The sequence below is a fragment of the Ruditapes philippinarum genome, unplaced genomic scaffold (genome assembly GCF_026571515.1).
Source record: "Ruditapes philippinarum isolate M1 unplaced genomic scaffold, ASM2657151v2 ctg1860_1_1_1_1, whole genome shotgun sequence".
Classification (NCBI taxonomy): Eukaryota; Metazoa; Mollusca; class Bivalvia; order Venerida; family Veneridae; genus Ruditapes; species Ruditapes philippinarum.
This window is the reverse complement of record NW_026859177.1, coordinates 34,532-56,926: the sequence shown is the minus strand read 5'-3', so window position 1 is coordinate 56,926 and position 22,395 is coordinate 34,532. Positions and strand designations below refer to the sequence as shown.

General features: G+C 33.6%; 1 protein-coding gene across 1 annotated transcript; it reads right to left on the bottom strand.

The window, feature by feature from the left end:
* Positions 1-1,480: 1,480 nt before the first annotated feature.
* Positions 1,481-19,796, bottom strand: LOC132755534 (protein kinase C-binding protein NELL2-like). Its single transcript, XM_060746408.1, has 7 exons — positions 19,659-19,796; positions 5,642-5,707; positions 5,276-5,348; positions 4,526-4,627; positions 3,258-3,380; positions 2,500-2,628; positions 1,481-1,870 (listed from the first exon to the last, which is right to left on the bottom strand). The coding sequence occupies exons 1-7, from the start codon at positions 19,686-19,688 to the stop codon at positions 1,776-1,778; spliced, it is 618 nt and encodes a 205-aa protein (XP_060602391.1). The 5' UTR covers positions 19,689-19,796; the 3' UTR covers positions 1,481-1,775.
* Between the last annotated feature and the right edge of the window lie 2,599 nt (positions 19,797-22,395).

The following is a 22,395-nucleotide window of genomic DNA, read 5'->3' as shown; positions in this document are numbered from 1 at the left end:
TTCTTTATTGTAAAATATAACATTGAAAATGTAAAGTTATTTTTATTTTACTTCTCACTGACCAGTTACACTTGGATGGTCCTAATGTCACTTGAATCAAACCGAGTGTGCAATGTTTATCTTGATACTTTTTCTTTCATGTCACCAGAGGGATCTCATTTTAAATGATCAGAATTGTATGTAGTAACACGTTACATTTAAAATACCCAACATGAAAATAAAAATAATTCTTGGCATGCCTGTGGCATGGCACAAGTCTATGGATTCCTTTGAAGTAAGCGCTCAGTTGATGTTTATTGAAGGTTCATATTCTTTAAGAGCATATCATTTAATACACTGAGATAATTCAAAAATTCTAGTTTACGGCGTTATTATTATCGTATCATCATATGAACGACAGAAAATGTAAAAAAAGATCGGTACCATTCGGAATTCATTTCAAAGTGTACCGGAGTTTGGTGGAAAGGAAATGCGAGCTTAGTACAATGAATTCAAAGCAAGTAAGTTTTAAAAAATTGATGATTTATAGGAAAGAGGTCATCTGCGTTGCTTCCATGAGTAGATTTATATTAACCCTGAACATGCTGAATATTTTAAATGGACCTGTACCACTTCCATTTTTGGGACCGTCCATTATCATTTTTAGGGATATCAATTTGAATATTTAAAGTTTGTCAAGCCTGGTCAGACAGCACGGACGCGCAGGCTTGCCTGGCTCTATACTGGTGACAAAGGACTAATGCTTTCGGTTCAAGCACTTTAAGGGTTAAAATATAATTTCATTTGGAATGTTTTCATAATGGCTCCGATTGTATAAAAAACTAACTTCGAGCTCGTGACACACCACGTGAAGGACAACATAAGGTCAGAAACGTAAAATCTATATTTCATGGTAGATAAAAGAGTAAGCATATTTTGTTTTCATTTGTTGTAGTTGTCGATGTTGCTTATATTGCTGTTGTTTTTTGTTATTTTTGTTTACCTCTGATTTAATAGCCAATACAGGGGGAGGCGGGTAAAGAAATCCCCAAAACATGGGGCTCTAAGAATGACGGCTAGTCATCCCGAATTGATATTTAGTCACCAATGTAGCCGAACTAGGTTCAGGGCTCATTACCAAACATTCCAGCTTCAAGCGCTCCTACAGAGTCAGTGTACAGTCAAACTTGTGTTAAGGATCACCTCCGAATAAAGGCATCCATGTAAATAAAGACCACTCTTCGACAAACCTTCATTGATAAAAAATAAAACAGTGTAATCTCCGAATAAAGACCTCTTGTAAGTAAGTCATGTATGGTCACTCCTTTTGGGTGGCACAAGGAACACAAACTCAAGAAATTGCATCATTGGTAACTTAAAAATGATATCATAAATACTTGTTTAAGATGTCGTCGTTCAATATTCTCCTGGCTTTTTCCAAATACTGGTCATTTTTAAAATGGTCAAATACAAGTCTCTTTAATAATAACAACACTAGAAGTAAGTTTGATTTAAACTTTATTTTTGGATGCTGAGGAAAGATAAAGAAAGCAATGTCGACATCAATTTAACATTTAACTTTATAACAACAAGTAGTAAAGGGGGGACGTCAAACCGATCCCTTTACTACTACAACATTCTAAACAAAATTGTTGAAATTATGCATTTAATGCAGTCATAAAGATAAATGTTATAAATAGAGAGAAAGGGAGAAGATCATAAATTTTATCAGTGGATATGTCGGTAGTGTTGAAGCGGTGTCTGTCCGGGGAATAGTCCTGGTGCATGTTCTGGATTTAAGCAGCAGGATTACAACAAAATCCTGGTGTTGTGTCCTGACAAGCGTATCCTGTAGGACAGGCTGGATCAAGTGTGACGCATTCATTAACATCTGTTGAAAAAAATAACTAAAGTTAACTTATACCTTCATATAACTAATATAGTAATCATCTTCGCATATTTTCAAAACGTTTTGATAAATTCTCTAAATTAAACTTTGCATGATCTTGCAATGTGATAGAAGAAACATTTTTTACCAGAAATCATTGCGCGCGAGAATAAGTATCATAAAATTGACTAAATATTAGTTGATGTAATAATGTAATATACATGGTTGTTTAATCGTGTTGTATATTTAAATATCCTTACTATATGTACTTGATTAGAAATCAAAGCAAAATGTATCTAGCTTTATTTAATGCATTGACAATGAATTCACTAGTTGTCAGTAGTAAATCTGGTCAATTTTACTTTCGCCATTGTTGTAAGTTCAAATGTATGTTAGATGTTGCATTGACCACTGTCAAACGTATATTTAACACATATAATGATAACATAAAATATAGAAGTTTTCAGACAACATGTTTTCCATGTTGATGAACTTAAAGAAAAAGTTGTTGAAAATAAATCTGGTGCAAAAAGATACAATTTGTTAGCAAACTAGCTAAAAGCATACATTTCACCTCTAAATATATTTGTTGTTGTTGTTTTTTAAAAAGAAGATAAAGATCATTTTCTTACTAGCGCAGTTGCCGGGTGTCCCAGTTCCAGTATAGCCTGTATTGCAGGTACAGGAGAAACTTCCAAAGCTATTCTGGCACGAGGCATTTGTGTCACACGGTGATGGAGAGCTTGTACATTCGTTGATGTCTGTAAAATCACCAAGTAAGAATTCAATATGATCCACGGATGCAAGTGTGAATTTATAATAAAACACGTTTGAAATATCCTAAATATTTTTTTTTGCTATCCTCAATGTAAATTGACAGTGATAAGACATACATTTTGTATATAAGATTACATTTTTTTATATAAATGTTTTGATATATGGCAATATCAATTTAATCTATATAACCTTCATAATTATACTAGTATTACGTAATAATTTATATAAATATATATACTGAATTTGCCCTGCTTTAATAATATAACCAAATAATATAACATACTGAATTTGCCCTTCTTTAATTATATAACCAATCAATATAACATAATGAATTTGCCCTGCTTTAATAATTATATAACTAATTAATATAATGCAATGCATTTGCCCTGCTTAAAAAATGCAAAGTTTTATTTTTTAAGAATATAAAGATACCCAAATTGAGCCTTGTCAGACTGCACGGACAAGTATGCCTGGCCTTTTTGGCCTTACACTGAACATACAGCGGTTATATAACCTCTTTTTGACTGAAAATATTATAAAAAGTGGTCCATATATGTTTTATACACCCATGAATCAAACATTATGTGAGTTTATATGATCGGTAATCACCTACCGTTGCATGTTACTCCGTTTCCGCTGAATCCGGCGTTACACGCGCAGGTGAAGCCTCCTTGGGTATTCGTACATTGTGCGTTCGCACTACAGTTGTTGGATCCATCGGTGCATTCATCAATATCTAATGAAGGTTAAAAGACAGATGATAAAATATTATTAAAGTCTCTTTATAAACAGTCATGTTGCAGAACGGGACACCAAGACAAAGTATACAATTGATTAAAGGCACCTTATGCCCCAGAAACGAACTACCCGTATTTGGAATAAAAGTAACGAAATGTAAACAAAGTAGCGTTTTGACTTCCATTCAAAATACTAAATATATTGTCAAAAGCAACAGAAGGTCAAGATTGGTCAGGTAATATACCAATATGTAGCTTTTGGGGAATCAAACCTGGTCACCAAAAATAAACAGCTTCAGAAATAGAAATAAAGCATTTCACAATGGGCCTTTAAACACTAAAATACCGCTTCTTTATCTATAAAAGAGTCAGTGGGCCTTTAGATAGGATAATATTCACGATGACGTCAGAGGAAACTAAGTTTTTATCGCGAGGAAAATTTTAGCAAAACGCGCATTACATAAGCTCATCCCCAAAGTTTACAGTGCCATTTATTAAGAACGTTGTTGTTGTATAAAGAATCCTTTACTTGTACCTCTACCGCTTAGTTATAGGACAGTGCGATATAAAATGATAAATAATACATAGCATTATAATGACTGAGCAGTAAGCCCGCAACCATTTAGCGTACTTGATTCACTGTTTCGGGCTGACTTGGGTGTCACTATATTGCTATTATTACCCCCACCCCCCACCCCTTGTTGTTATTACTTAAATAAAACTCGGACAGCCGACATTTCATACATTTCTGACACCGCTTGTATAGTTATATCTTTTGTAATTTACAAAAGAAACAATATTAAGTAGTAAATCTATTTAAAAATATGCAAGTAATTTATGGATTGTTATGTATTAATACAAACTATTCAAACTGTGTTTACTTAATGGCTGAAATGTGTACTTAAAATCTCCCAGAGTATTTGCCAAACAATACAGCATAATGCAAATTTATATAAGATTTTTGTAAAATGAAAAAAAAAATCAAAAGAATATATGGAAAAAAGTGAACTTACTGCATATAGAAAGACAAGTCGGTCATACAAACAAGTCGTTCATACAAACAAGTCGGTCATTTAAACAAGTCGGTCATACAAACAAGTCGGTCATACAAACACGTCGTTCGTACAAACAGACAGAATATTACCTGTTGAACACGTTGGCCCTGTGAATCCTGATCCAGCACAATCACACTCTACATTGCCATCTCCGTTTAAGAAACATTGTTGTGGGGTAATGTTACACGGACCTGGAAATATGAAGATCTGTCATTTAACATAATATTATCAAACTTTGTAGTGCTTAAATTTATACTTAAATCATAACAAATAATAATAACAAATTACATAAGTCACACTGGTCTTGTTTGCCAATCCTCGAACTATTTCAGTGTGTTTGTATATGCTTACTATATAAATCTATATTGTACAAATTAAAATGACTAACATATAGTCATCTGTTTGCACCTTCTTTACGCAAAAAGAATAATAATAAAAAAGACTAAGACATAATTATTACTTTATAACTTGGTAATTAAAATTAACTGAAGAATGTTATCTTTGCTGGCAACAAAATAATAACTTTGAATAAACAAAGACGATCTTTGTGGAAGTATTTATTTTAGTAGAATAGATCACAATAATTGAGCCGTGTCACGACAAAACCAACATAATGGATTTGCGACCAGCATGGATCCAGACCAGCCTGCACATCCGCGCAGTCTGATCAGGATCCATTCTGTTCGCTTACCAACCCTATTACAAGTAGGTAAACTGATAGCGAACATCATGGATCCTGATCAGACTGCGCGGATGCGCAGGCTGGTCTGGATTCATGCCGGTTGCAAACGCACTATGTTGGTTTTGTCGTGACGCGGCTCATATATTAAATATCTTACAGTTGAAGCATTTAAATTGACTTGGATTCTCAGAATTGCCTGGAGGTGCACAAAATTGGCCCGATGGACAATCCTGTTAAAAGAATTTATATAATGATACTCTATATATAGCTCATAAACGTCATGTGCTATTTATAGCTGTACCATTCTATATATAGCCGTAATAATTAGCAAGGTTTGTGCTTTATCATTCATCATTTCATTTTTAAGAACACATTTAATTATACAAATATATAGCATAAATATTAAATGAATCTTAAATTAGTGGAAATTTGATATAAATACAAATATTAGAAGATTTACTGTAAAACATGAAAACTTTATATTTAAAAAATCTAAAATGACAAAGTAAATAAAAATTCATACATTTGGAAAATTCTTATCGCAATTTTTAGCCGCCTTTGCCGAAGCAATACACGCAAACAACAGCACCTATAACAGAAAATGTTACAATTAGGTAGCCCTATATGTTCCCTATAAAGTACATCATGTAAACTTCCATATGCATGGTTTGTATATAATGCCTATTTGAAGCGGCATTATCCTCCAAAATAGTGTTATAAGTGCTATATCTTCACTTGCAGACTGCTGTAAACGACTTCATTTACAACTAGTGCATGGAAGCTCTATAAAATGTTTCAGGTGAAATCCTCTATGCACAAAGAAAATTGGTTGGCTACCATCATGTTTATGTGTCAAACATTGTATTATAACGTGCTTTTGCACGGGATATGGGGATCTGCAATCCAAATATAAAAATCCTAAATCCAAATAATTTTTAAATAACAACTTTATTACTTGTATAATAGTCTGATGGTGAATGTTGTATATGCAATATATTTTAAAACACAAGGAATTGTTATAGTTATAAAATAATTGCATGAAAGAAGGTCAATTGTTCAATTTTAAAATATCAAACTAAAAACACAATTAAATACATGTAAAGCTTAACACACGCTTGCTACATAAAACATTGGGGAAAAGCAAAGTTGATTTAACAATTGATAGATTCACTTGCTTGGCAGTGAGAGAATTGTACCGAGATCTTGGTCGACATATAGCCCTAGCTAACAGAATAACACAATTAAAAATGAAGCAATCTCAGTTAACATTCTATTCTTATAAACGTGCCATTATATACTTATTTAAATACTTTAGCTTAATCTACAATATCTGTACAGAAATAAGTTTAAATGATGCTTTTTCGTAAAAATAAAACAACGAAAAACGTTATAAAAAATAATTAAAATGTTAAATTGATATATTACAACTGGTAGGAATTATCTAATTATTGTTCATGAACTTATTATACTAAACTTAAAATTACTTTAAATTTTACTAATAATGCATCAAATTTAATTACTTAAATCAAAAGTGGGAATGTACAAAAATCAATAGCACGATCCAAGATCTCAAAAAACTCATGCTTTACAAGAATATATATATGTATATTACATATTCAGAAAAGATCTTACTTAATAACCTTACTACAAGTATTGAAACCCTAAAGATAAATCTTACAGGATATTATTTTATGGTATATAAAGGTCCAAAAAAGGTTTCTAGTTTAACAAAACATATAATAAAAACCTTTATACACACGAAAATGATAAAACATAATTACCCTGGCAATCCAAATTATAAAATTCCTAAATCCCAAATAATTTTAATACAACTTTAATTACTTGGTATAATAGTCTGATGTGATGTTTGACGCATCGAAAAGTCTGGTTACTTTAACAAGGAATCTGCGCTTTAGTGTCAAAAGCGTGTGAAAATACGAGCCAGATTCTTGTCCTCCAATTTGAAAGCATTAAATTATCAGTTATCACCCTTATTTATTTGATCTTTTTCTTGGCCTGTCCCGTCACAACTTAACACCCAGGCTTGCCTGTACAGGATATTATATTACTATTATTAGATTATTGGCCAAAGCTTTAAAGATCTCAATTATCACTTCGGTGTCACCTTAGAGTAACATTGACAGTTGTAAGAAATCTTTATCACTTATCTACCTTTTTAGGGATTCTCATCCTTGTTTTGTATCAATTCTTAACAATAATAATTGTTGGACATTGCAGTGAACAAAAATCTAAAATTTATTTATAGGTGAAAAAAACTATAATATCTCTACTTTAAGAAAGTAATATTAACTATAGCACCCAGTACATAAATATTACATATCTTATACATTGCTAAAAGCAGTATTGAATGATATAAAAATCACAAATACTATGTCTTCATTCTTAAAAAAAACACATATTAATATACATATTTTATAAATTATGATCTATACAATGAGAAAACGAATTGCAATTAATTATCTACATCCAGAAAATAAACATCATAATACATGCTCCGGACCCCTTTAACTTTTGGGCCCCCCAAATTGAACATGAAATCAGAAAAAAAACAATGTTTATTAAAACAGGTATATTTAAGAGGTGAAAATAAATGTGTATGTAAGGATACCCAATACATACAAAAATACCTATATACATCATACAACATGCAAAGAATATATAATATAACAAGCATCCACTATGTCATTAAAGTTTATACTACACACTTTTTATAGAGTTTGAGGCCAGATGCAAAGATTGTACCTAGAATTGTACTTACCCAATTTGGACTAAGGTCAAAAGCTTACGGACCCGAACGTTTCACTTCGTCACACGCAATATGGGTGGCCTTTATGTTTAATGAAGCTCATTCACATTATACAAAAGACTAGATTTCTCGTAATCATTTTACGACTTTTGAGACTTGCCATAGAAAGTTCAATAAAGTTACCGCTATCAGGCATCAGTTAAGACCTACTATTTCCTGAATTTCTTCAAATACTTTAAAATCAGCCGATGAAAAATTCAGCCTTTTTTCATTTTTTACCATGACACCACATATTTGAAAGTGAGATATGTCTCAGTGGTTTGCCCCTGATCTTACAGAAAGCGGACCAAAGACGGTACAGGACAAAACAGGACGCAATGATACAAAGCTCGCATGTTGTTAATCATAGCATTAAAATGTTTCGATATCAATAGGCTTCTTTAACAACCTGTAAAAGGACACAATGCAAAATGCAAGCAGACTAACAAACTAATAGGCATATTCCCGTCAATATCAGATATTCAATGGTTGCAGGAGCTAACATCGGCTAGGCTGGATTAGTTGTAAATAAAGAGGATGGAGTGGGTAGCACTTGCAGTTTGAACTTTTTGATATTGTCACTTTAACCAGATGTTTCTTATTCTTAATTACAAGACAAATGTACAGTACCTCCGGTAACATGGTTGAAAATATTAAATAGATTTAAGTTTGCCATTCAGATTCCTATATCTAGAGTCCACTAAGATGTTCATTTAACGGATTTGAAACACAGTATCAGTTGTATCAGCTAAATCAACCATTCTAGATAAATTAAATTGCTTTAGCATTCATTTTGCCTACAACAGGTGCATCTTATTTCAAACACATTTGAATTAGGAGGCGACACTTAACAGTTTGCCCAAATAATGAGTCAGCCAAATATTTCATCATGGAAGTTCTGTTCCCAGAATTCTGTAAGCGTATAGTAGATTAAATAGAGCAATAAAGATATCATTTGTTTCATCATGTGGCACGCACTATAGCCTCCTGTTGGCAAGAGTAAATGTGTGACGCTTCATGACACAGATTCTGACAGAGAAACTCATTATACAAAGTTCACACCTTTATCTTTTAGGTGATCTTGATTCTATAGGACAAAGGTCGTCCTATATAATAAAATGCATTAGAATCTAACTCAATTAATTTTGGTTAATAACGATTTGAACAATCTAAAGTTACCAGAGAGATGTATGAGTTCTTTTCCATTGCTAAATATGAAAGTCAAAACTTGCGGAAGTTAAAGTGTTTAAATGGATTTTCATAAGCAGTGATTTACTAGTCCATGACCAATTTTCTCGTAAAGCATTAATTCAGACGCCATACTAATACTCGTCGTCTGAATTCTATAGCAAGTACATACGGGAATCTAAAATCGGACTGTGCAATTGCGTAGAAAGAACAGTTAACAGAAACTGGCAAGCTAAAAATACGATAAATATTATAAAAATTGAGTAATTGCGTCCTTTGAACCAGTAACTCTGGAAACTTTACTAAATATAAATACTTATTATTGAACTCTTCCACTTACAAATATATGCACATTGAAGAATAACCTTTGATCTGACAAATTTTATAAGTTAAATTGAAATCATATTTAGTAGACACAAGTTGGAATCAGACATAGGTTTGCGTGCAATTATATTAGATGGTATGATAATAGGGCGATAACTCTCCTTGCTTAAACTTACAATACCCATTTTATTCTCTAGTAAGGTGATTTAAATGCTTAGTTGATTAATTTGAGAAGCAAGGGTTCCAACATTTTCTTGCTAACTATATTGAAATTTTAGTAGATTCATTAAATAGGTTATTGTATATAGTTAATTTCAATTGTTATTTTTTAATTCATCAAGTAAATTTTCCATATCTTTATTGGCTGTCATAGCCATAAAGGACGCTTAAATGATTTACCATGTTGTTCTACAAAAGAAATTTAAATTTTGTAAATTTTACATTGTAGAGCATTTACATTTCGACTGCTACACTACGTTTACGTCCTTCAGCCAATGTTCGATGTCAAAACATAGATTTGATTACTGGTTGGCACACACATGAAGAGGCACATAGACTTCTACGTCTTAACGATTCATTCATCTTCTTGTTTCCCGCTATTAGCCTTATTTATTGACATCTATCTGTATCGTCATACGGACTGATGTTCCGCCCTATGTATTATTCGAGCAGTACATGACTCCCATATAACCATGTTTCGTTGTCTTATGACAATTCCTATTGTTGGAAGTACATTATCTTTGCATTCAATGTATGTTCCAATGTTTTTGCAAGATGCAGATCTGCTATTTCCTTAATACAATGCCATAACTTGTAGTCGGATAGGACTGGATTACACGCATGCCGGTCTGTCCGACGAACAGAAGAGTAGTTAACGATCTCCAATTGCAGCATGCCCCAAACTTTTTGCTTCTCTGAAGGAGACCTACAAATAAATTGAAAAAAACATACATGTTAGTTCAGCCAGGTTCTGGATAGGTGATCATCCGATACCACTCATATCACATATATTAGACAACAAAAATTGAAAATTTGTTAAGGTTGGCTTAGCCTACATGAAAAAGAATTTTGAAAGGATTTATTCTAATATCTGAATACTTTATGACAAAGAACCAACGTTGTATATTTTCAGAGAACTAAAGTCGAGACACCTCAGTCAAACCTAATACCATTATCAACCTTCTAATCCTTGCTCCTCCCAGTGTGTTCTGTTCGGATGTCACCATTGATGTGAATGAAATGGTTATTCTCGGTGCCTTCTCTTAATGAATACTCTCATATATCTTCAATCAGCAAATTTATCTTTGTCATATCCATCTGCAGATTTTTTCGACACTCGGTATTCCTCCCATTTATGTGGACTCGTTCTCTAATGACTTTCCCCGTAACTGTAAAGGACTCTACCTCATCAAACACGATCAACTTTAGTGTCATAAGCGTTGTTGTGCTGGAAGTGTTGTTTGCCATCGTAGATCCTCCTAGCAATTTGAGCATTCTTTGGGCCTTACTGTTTGGGTTTTCGATTTCACATTATAAGTTTTAACCTTGCTGCATTAATAATTCTTTATTAGAAGTTGTATTACGATACAATACTACCAGCGATAAGTAACAATTTGGCCAAACCTGAATAAGTAGAACCATTGTTTACGCATGGTTGGAAACCCTTTCTGTCTTCTGTTCTTCAAGTACCCAATCATCCTTCCTTAAAATTTGGTGATTTTCCTTAGTAGCTAACCTTTTCTTGGTTTTTTCTTGTAAAGTATATTGTTCTCCTGCATTCTTAGCCATCCTAAGTTTTGAAATTTGGTCGAAGACATATACACTTCTAATCCCATCTCTTGCTTTGGAACTAAGGGACTGAATATCTCAATTGGAGGTTTCACATTTCCTTCCACAACAATTAAATACGAAGGGTCGAGAACCTGAGTAGATTGTAGTTGATGGAGACATACGAATCGCACTCATTGCCTATGGAAGTAAAAACGGAATGCCAATTGTCTTTTTTCTTATTAAACACTCATGCTCTGAGAATTTTCCCCAGAGTTGATTTCAGTCTTCTCGCAGGTGGAATTGGTCTCGAGGGTGATATGCAGACTGTAATGCCCTTTTCTATACCTCGAGACATTTCACACAATGCCATTCACCAATCTTGACTAAATTTCGAACCTGTCTGAAACCATAATTCTAAGGTGCACGGTACCTGGAATTACTTTGGCTGAACAAGTGTTTGTACTGTACCTGCTTCCCATGTTTTCCATTGGTAAGCTTCGCACCATTTGTTAAACTTCTACAACCAGAAGTTATATATAGAAAACCCTCTTTTGATGGACAGAGGTCAAACATCATCCCATATGCCCATCTATCAAATATCTTACTTTACAGGCATGTTGGATAAGGGTGCCTTGATGTACGTACGTCGTGTCTATACTTTTATCCTCTGACAGACATCACATCCCTCGCACATGATTTTCCAATATCCTGGAAAGCTTTTGGCCAAAAGTTAATTTGCACCTATGGCAGCAATGATCTTTGAATTCCCAAGGTGGCATCCCCCTGCAGCACTCATCCATGGTAAACTTATTACTAATAAATCCTGACGAAGTTCAGTTGAACTGCATACCATCGTATGATAATCCCTATCTTCTAGTGGAAGTTCATCCTTACCTCTTGTTTTCGATAAAACATGATATAATACGCCTCCCGAGAGTTGGTAGATGGTCCACTTTCAAAATAGTTTTTCGTGCTAATGTGTCATCCGTATGTGGAAGAATACCTTTCGTCTAGAAATCTTATTATATGTTTAAAATCCTTCACAATTCTTTTGGAAAACTTGCTTATTTCATGAGTTTTCCAGGGAGCGTTGTATGCTTCTATTATCATACTGTTGGTGGAAATTTCTTCGCGATTATGTTTCAGAGAGAGCTAGCCTTTAGTATCTTCGATCTCATATCCTGTTCTTTATTTCATTTATTTCGGCGTATTCTTTATTAAATACTTGCTAATTTCATTACACGATGGACGGTTAATCAAAATACTTCTAGCCTTTCCAATTCATCGGGTTCTCAGAGTGTTCAGGAATCCGAGGGACGATGTCTTTTCTGTTTCTGATATTTACCAGAATTGACAATATCGGACCAAACTGACAATTTAATTGTTTCAACATGTGCGATGCTAAGTGCTTTCGTCTATAGTTCACGGGCATGCCATGTACTGTGTCTTAACTCAGAATCCAGCGTCACTTCGGTTCGACATGACATTCACGTCGAGACAAGGCATCGCCTTCTGATTTGCCCTACCTTTCCTATGTAATTACTTCATATTCATTTCCCTTGTAATTCAACCGACTCCTCTACCAGTCGGCTAGAAGTATCCTTTATCTTGTGTTACATGCACAAGCTTCTATTTATCGTGTTACTACAAAAAAATTCCGATGAGAGCAGATTGTCCGTTAGTTCTATATAACTTCCAGGACAAGCTAAGCATTCATTTATGTACAGAACGCCCCCACTTCCCTTCATCGAAACGTAGAGCACGCCCCGTAACTTAATCACCCCTTCTTTGCATCAGCTCTTTTTGGACCCAATATATAGGCAAGAAGCAGTTCTGAGGCCATTGTGTAGTATGAAAGGTCCTGTTCAGTCAGACATAGAATGGATCATTGGAGCTCGATGACCAAACCTCATGCTTATAAGTGTCAAAGCTGTCTGGTGTTTGCTTCCATACGAAATTCCTATTCCTTTTGTAACAAATCTTAAGTGGGACAGTATTGAAGGTTTCACCAAATTTCCCTATAGTGTTACAAAGGCCAAGATGAAGTACCAGAGCCTTATTTGTCGAACTGGAATTCATCTACAGCATTGTTCATATTTCTCAATTATCACACTTCGATTCCATTTTAGAAAAAGAATCATGACCTTAGATATTTAACTTTTTCTAGAGCAACAGTGACACTTTGCAGTTTGAGTGTGAGTTTGCCTCAACGGAGTTTTTGAAAAGATAAATCCAAATTGCTCCTACAATGTTGCTCATGTTTGACTAAAATACTATATATCGTCATAAAGCATAAAGCGCTGTTTCCAATTTCATGACCCCAGAACTTTCTGTCATCGCTTTGAAGACATGGCGCGTTTTCTTTAAACCAAATAGCATTTCGGTTGATTCATAAATACCGTAACTGTACGACAAAGCTGCTTCGTGATGAACGTGTTTCCGGTCAAAGTGACTTGCAACATCCTGATGCCCATATCTAATTGGAAAAGTACTGCGCTTTGAACTCTCCGATACAGTCAAACACGGATTCTATTGTTGGCAAAGGAAAAGCTAAGAACGTGTTTTAAACGATTAAGGAACGATAGTCAATTGCAAATCTGAACGTATTTCACGCTTCTTAACCAAAACCAACGGACTGTGCCAAATAGAATTGATTCCCTAAATTATTTTATTTATCAAGCATTTTCTGACCTTCATCATCTATTAGTTTTTACAGAAAAAATAGGATTTAGCTACATAAATACATTAAGCAGTCGGACGGGGCCTTCCTCCAGGGTAAACTATCTATTGATATGGTTGATACTCCTTTTGCCATCACCTAAGTCCTTTTAAGGATGTGAGAAAATATATCTTTATTTATCTAGGAAAGACTTTCATTCTCTTTTGTTGTTCTTTGGTTAAGTCAGACTTGGAATGGGGTCAAAATTTACATCTTTGTCACCTATCTCTTGAAGTTCAACAATTATGTTAGCACAACTAAGTAACTGTTAACAACCATCTAGCACCAAGCATTGGACTGTTAAAAAAATTCATTTAGTATCTAGTTCTTCAATTTTAAGTACCATTTTCTTTATCAACACCGTTCAATATTCCGACAACAGTATTAACAGGAGAAACGAGATTCATTCTGATAACTTCATTATACTAATAAAAGCTCTAACGTTTCTTTGAATATTGACAAACATTTAGCACCACGCAGGTTCTTTTTGGGAGAAGGGAGTCTGTTGGTTCGATTAAAAACGGTGCCATTAAGTTCTTACTGCGAGAAACCTTAACATTTACACACATTTTCTAGAATTTTGCCAGGAAATATTAGTATTTGATTAATTCGGGCCAGGCCCAGCATCAGATCTGGGAAAGCTTTACACCTACTAATTGTCATTTTTGTTTTTACAATGGAAACCAAAATTTTCTGCAATAATAATGTTACCCCAGTTGCGTGCATAAGTCCAGCCAATATTACAGTTACGGCAAATGCCACGGTACACGTGAAAACTTTAACTATATATACAACTTGTTTTTGCTTATAAAGAAATTATTTGTTCTCAACATTTCCCAAATATTCTATTTGCTGTACCACCACACCCTGGGAAAACTTACGGAAATTCAGAATTTTGCAATCTGAATTTTCAAAAGTATCACATCTAAAATGATTTAAAAGCACATTATGGTCTGCTCCCGCTTCAATAAGCATTGAGTTTTCTTACCCCAACCACGTTACCTTATGACCCAGTAATTCTATTTTAAACCGGACATTGATTGCCTATAAGAGCGACGGCTAGAACAAGAAGCAATATTATTGTTTTAGAACTGCGCCAGCTTTATTTTACTAATCACATTACGGCTTGTTCTTAAAGTTTTTTAAACCCTTTCTTGCCTTTTACCCAACAGGTCTCTGTAAGTAGAGTCGCTTTCCTGAATGCACCAACAACACTAACGGAACATTCGTGGACCATATTAATACCACAACGGAGACAAGTCAGGTTTTTGCCGGGTACCAATATTTGCATTTATAAAAATATAGCTACAATTCTATCATCACACTTCCGCAGGTCGGACCATTGTATGGTTTTTTGATGATTGTCTGTGGTGCCTGTTGTTCGTTGGTGGCATTGCCGTCCGGCGGGGGTGCTGCTTCTCTGTTGTGGGTTGGTTTGGAAATATAGCGGATAATTTGTTATGCGTAAAAAAGATCGCTGCTGTTTACGGAAAAAATGGTTTTGATAACCCCCCCTCACAAATTGTCCATTTAGACTTCACGTGACCGAATTTTATGTATTGTTTGAGGAGTTGGCGTCTTGTTGAACATAATGTGTTCCATTTGTTAGCCAATTGTTTCAAACACTTTTAGTTGCTGTCTTCACCAAATCGTTGTGGTCAACTGGGGTTGTAGTTACAGAAGCTTTACATTTTGGAGATTGATGTAAACTGCTCCTCTATGAGCAACGCTTGCTTTCTAGCTTCTTCAAGGTTTACATCTTGAGCTACACTATGTCTGTTGTTTTAGAACAAAGCCCTTTATAAACAGTCCACTTTCTGTCCTTCACATTAAATCACATGTTTCACGCACGTTAGAAAATTATAACAGTATTCTCAATCCTTCTTCACCTTACTAATTGCTTAATTGAAGGATGTCATCTTTGGTCAATTGCTACTAAAACGACTACCTTAAAACGTTGATTTAGAGACTTTTAGTCCTTAGACTTGAATGGTCTCTTTGCGCAACTGATGACAATCCACACCCGCATTCCTTGCAACAATTTGATAAAGTCAACATATTTATTGTCTCTTCACTCAGCTTTCTCACCTCCAAGTCTTTCAAACTTCTCCGCCTACGTATCTATTTCCACAAATCCATTGCCTTGAAACGGTTCCAACTTTATATTACTTAATAACTTGATGCTGCCATTGGAGCAACTTTGGCACAGGCGTTACTGATGGATTGTCTGTAGACGCTAGTTAGATACGAGATAAATGTTGCAAGGTAACAACCGAATTCCGGCGACGTGGTGGTTTGGATTGGACGCTACTTCACGGTGTTGTTGGTTGCTGATGCTTCGCTTTCACCCAGCACTCCCTACGAGGTTATATCTGTTAGCTGGGCATTCGACAAATACCACTGTAACCCACCACTTATTATAACGTGCTTAATTGCACGGGATTATGGGATCTGCAAATACCACAATATTATAAAATCCTAAATCCAAATAATTTTATAAATAACAACTTTATTACTTGCTATTAAATAGTGCTGATGGTGACATGTTGTATATGCAAATGATATTTTAAAACACAAGGAATTGTTATAGTTATAAAATAATTGCATGAAAGAAGGTCAATTGTTCAATTTTAAAATATCAAATAAAAACACAATTAATACATGTAAAAGCTTAACACACGCTGCTACATAAAACATTGGGAAAAGCAATTGATTTAACAATTGATAGATTCACTTGCTTGGCAGTGAGAGAATTGACCGAGATCTTGTCGACACTATAGCCCTATGCTAACAGAATAACACACATTAAAAATGAAGCAATCTCAGTCTAACTTCTATTCTTAAACGTCTGCCATTATATACTTATTTAATACTTTAGCTTAAATCTACAATATCGGTACAGAAATAAGTTTAAATGATGCTTTTCGTAAAAAATAAAACAACGAAAAAACGTTATAAAAAATAATTTAAAAATGTTAAAATTGAATATATTACAACTGGTAGGAATTATACTAAATCTTATATTGTATAACTTATATTACTTAACTCTAACATTACTTAACAATTTACTTAATTATGCATAAATAATTACTTTAAATCCAAGAGTGGAAGATGTTACAAAAATCTCAATACCCAGCAGATCTCAAAATCATGCTTTACAAGTAAAAATGTATATTACATACTCAGAGATAAAATTTACTTAATACCTGTATACATTATGAAATAAAGATAAATTCTTTACAGGTATTATGTTATGTATATTAAAGCAAAACATGTTTTATATTTACAACTAATAATTAAAATAATTACACACGAATATAAGATATAATTTCTTGCAATCAAATATAAAAAATCCTAAATCCAATAATTCTTTACAATACAAACTTATTACTTGCTATAATATCCTGGATGCTCATGTTTGACCCATGAAAAGCTCTGGTTAACATCTCATATACAGGAATCTGCGACTTTTAGTGCTCAAAAGCGTGAAATACGAGCAGGATATCTTGTCACTCAAATTATGAAAGCATAAATTATCAGTTATCACCTTTGTATTCTTGATCTTTTCTGGCATGTCCGTCAACTTAACACCTCAGCGCTTCCTGTACAGGATTATTACTTATTAATTTTGGCCAAGAGCTTTTAAGATCAATTATCACCTATCAGTGTCACCTAGAGTAACATTGACAAGTTGTAAGAAATCTTATCACTTATTACCTTTTAGATTCTAATCTTGTTTTTATTAATTCTTAAAATAATAATTTGGAATTGCAGTTGAAATCTAAAATTGTATAGTAGAAAAAATATAATTATCTCTACTTTTAAGAAGTAATATTAATTAGACCAGTATAATATAATTATCTGTACTATAAAGCAGCGCTGAAATGATACAAAACACAAATACAACTGTTTTCATTTAAAAAAACAATACATAACATTACATATTTTTATAAATTACATGATATACATGAGAAACGAATTGCATAATATTACATCCAGAAAAATAAACATTATAATAATTGCATTCATAGAAGAAAAAAAAACAACACTTCTTTAGCATAACTCAATTTTAAGGTAGAGTCTATGGCAAATTCAATACGTGAGTCTGACCTTCACGATAAAACCAGACAGGATAAAATGACCCGAAATTTAAAAAAAAAATGCGTAAATCATATGAACACATATAATTTAATGTCAATTAACAAAACCAAAATTACCTTAGAGAAGACAGGTAAAATAGAAATCATGAGAACTAACATCATTTTTATTCATTCATCAACTTAGAAAACTTGATTGAATTAACATTAGTACTATACTCTCTAGCACAGGGGGCCCACACAGTGTTTGGATGGTATATGCTGCTTGATAGTGACCTTAAAATGAGATTTTAGTCATAACCTTATAATATGTATATAAATATAGACTAAATAATTTCATTATACATATTATAAAGAGATATGACTAAAATCTCATTTTTAAGGTCACTATTCAAGCAGTATATACCCTGGTCTCTAACTATGTATTTATTTTTCTATCAGTTCAAAGAATTACAATTAATAGATAATGGATATTCGTCACCGAAGTGAGCTTGCAAAAGTTAATAACACAGTGCGAAAACGGGTTCCGGAGCGGTGCATGAAATACCAAATGACACCTTTAAAACGGTAATTATTATGTGTAGTATAGGTTTGCGTATATATATAAAAAAAAAAGTATTTATGAAATTTAATTGGCCCAGCCGTTCGACTAATTTGATGATTTAAATGCTTATTAATAAACACTAACCAATTAAGTGTTTGAAATTATTTTTTATAAAACTATCGACTTTAAAGACGGATTAAATTTAGCCGAATTACTAAAGTAAATGTGTTTTGATTCATTTGAAATATTGCAATTCTATTGTACAAACATATATGAATCCAATTTGATTTAACTGTTGACAGTTTTTTATAAAAAATATTTCATAAAATAATTATAGCTTTATACCCATTAACGTTCCTGGAAAGAAAAACTAAAAATTTAATACTTTACTCAAACTACCTATATTTTAAAGAGTGACACTAAATTTCAAGCCCTTTGATTTAATAATTTCTTCCGATGTAAATCTAGTGACATTTGGCAACTGTTATGATTTGATTTCAATTTCCCGCTAAATTATACTTTCTTTCTTTATCTTTTCAAAGAAATGAAATTACAATTTAATAGAATTCTCTTTTCTTTTATGGTAGAATAATATGAAATAATGCAAAGCCTTTGAACGGGGAGGTCGGTCAAAAAATCGTCTCGGAATACCCCTCCTATTATCATTGATTAACATTGAAAATGGCAGCAACCGACTAGAACTGACACTGAAAATTTCATTGATAGGTTAAGAATTCTATACATTCTTTAATTGTTTTTTTTTATTTAAGTTTCTTTTAAATATACACCTGTAGCAGGGCAAGCCAAAGCCCGAAGCCACTTCGCGGTCCAGGCCTTTGACTTCCCGGTTTTATCTGGAGATATTAAAGAACTTCGAATACGAACTCATGAACAACAGTCAGTAGAAAGCATGACATGGTATCAGACAGTATTTCATCTCATGTGTACCAGTTCCTTCCCCGTGAAAATGTTTGAAGTGCCAAATGTAAAAAAAGAGTAATCAAATTGTCATAAGAAATCTACTCATTAAAAAAAACAAACATTCAAAAGAACTGCAATAAATATAAAACAAAATAAACAATAAAGACTCACCGCTGTCCTGAGCACTAGTGTTCCTCCCATGTCCACAAATGAAAATACTGACACAAGTGATAGTTGTAACAAGTATTCAGCAATGATAAAATAGCTGCGTGTCAGTCGCTATTTATCAGATGATTTTAATGAGAAATTATTGATCTAACTTGTTTTTAGAAAACTTGCCTGAGTTAGAAATTATACGCCTGACCCTTACACCTGTTGCCCGGCCCTTACACATGTTACCTGACATAATTTAAATGTCAGATAAGAGAACCGTTTTGTTCTATGACGCTCGCCTGAGTTGTAAAGCTAATAAAATAATTTGCAGAGTATTGTGGTTTGCAGACCTGTGGCAACACAAAATTTTTACATTACAATATGTTTGACAAACCTTTCATGTGTGTTCAAATCTAATATAACACGGGAAACAAACAACAACTACTACAAAAAGAAGCATAAGTGGATATACAATAGGAATACCTCGGCCATTATTCATAATAGAATAAACTCCACATAAAACGCTTTACCGCTTAGAACAATGCTGTTACCGCGGTCCGGACTCTTTGTGTTCACAATAGTTGACTCTCGGATAAAACGATATCCGGATAAAGCGATAAAAAATCGGCAGGAGTCCTGATACATCCGTATAAGCGGGAGTTACTGTTAATTCATGCGAAGTTTGACCGGGTAAATGCCTGAAGATGCGAGTGGCTGGTTATAATATTTAGCAATTAACAGCTCGCCTTTCGTGCCTTCGGGCGACATGAAACCCTTATTAAGCATAGACTAAATATAATAATAGGTGTGTTGATTTCGGCTAATTTTCCGATTTTATTACCATATTATATCCCCTACATAACGGATAAGGATGACCACTCCTGCATACCAGCTTATCGTGTATATGTTACAGCTAAAATTATTGATTTGTACAACACGCACTCACTTACTCATAAAAAGTCCTTTCTGAGCTCAAATCTATATATTGCTACCATTTCTTCGCGTGGATTCGCAATGTGTAAAAACAAAGTAAAATATACTGTAAAAGATATAACTAATAAACTTATCCTATAACGAAAACAATAAAACTTTCTTTTAATTTTTCCCAAAAACCCGATAGGGAACGGTACAGTATTCGCGTTTTCGTACAGTAGTATTTTAAGATGTGAGGATTTTATGAGAGATGTAGTGTTTCTTATTCACCTCCATACTACATAAGTTTAGTTTCTAAAAGATGTTTTTGTGCTTTGCTTGTAAGGAACAGAATCCGGTATCTAGTCATATATTTTCTTCAGACCCTGCACCGCAGATTTATCTCTATATTGTCTCATAAATGTGCAGATTTGAAGGTTTAAAATTTTGAATCGAGAGACCAACGCATTTTTTTCCTCATTCCGACATTATTTAAGCATGCCTAGAAAAAGTAAATCTACAAAACGTTAGTCCTTTGTGTTTAGAAACGTTTATAAAAAGTAAATGACCAGTTGAACCTATTTTACTGTTGGTAAAATGAGTTTGAAAAAAAACAATGTTACAGTATAGAGCGAGGTTAATTTTGAAGGGTTACAGCATAGACCTAGCGACTTCGATCCAATTTTGTTACAGTTTATACCCAGATTTTCGGTTACAGTTTAGATACTTGCCAAATTTCAAACAAATTTCGTGTATCCATTATTTTTATGAAATAACTCATACCTTTCTATTTAATACATTCTTGAAAGGTTGTATTACTTTTTTCTTCAGCAGAAAAGTTATAGTATGCTATTTTTCTTACTTTAAGTTTCAGATTGAGACTTTTTGCAGAATAAGTAATGTCCTAAGTAAGGACTGTTTTTCACGACAACAACAGTAACTTTTATCGAATTGTATTGAGAGAAGAATGATTATTGCTTGATTTCATTACACATTATATAATGCCTATTAGTAATAAAAATAGAGAAATAAGATCCTTAACAGAAGTCCAACACGGAAAACATGAAAATGTTGCAGGGATCAGTTTGATTAACCTATTCATGGACGGAAGTGTTAACTGCAACGCTACCGTCCACGCCTCCTATAGCACCGTATTCAGCAGAATTCACATTGAACATGAACTGGTACACTTTAATTTTTTAACATATGTGGATGTGTTTCATATGGCGGTTATCATGGAACCTTCAATGTGACACGTTATTGCCATTCTATGAAAAGCGGCATATTACCCTAGGTTAAAAAATTTCGTGTGTGTCCTAAACGAGAATACAATGAGTGAAACTAAATAAAATGAAATCGGAGGTTATGAAACCTGCATACCATAGATAAGCTGTCAAAAGACACAATTAACAAGCAGGCAATACCCTAATAATGATTAAACAGTATTTAAGTGAGCAATATTTCAACCATAAATTTTATTTTAAGTTGGAATTTCCATCTACAATAATGATTTTGTAAGTATTTAAAAAGGGTTGTTACGTTTGGCTTTCTTGGATTTTAAGTTTCAACGACACTGAGGTCATGTGAAAACATTCCTGCTTTAGTGTAAAGAAAGACCCCAGATACACTTTGTGAAACATTTCAGACACGAGCGGGCACCTGATTAGAACCACCGACCTTCCGTAAATTAGCTTGATAGATTCCTCACATACAAAGAATCCAAAGTCATGATTGGATTTCAACTAACAGCAGTAAATGAAAGATAATTTGAAGTCGACGCCTTATCCCGACTCTGCCACTATTATGTACCTCATCAGGCTCACTAGAGAAGATATTGTAATTG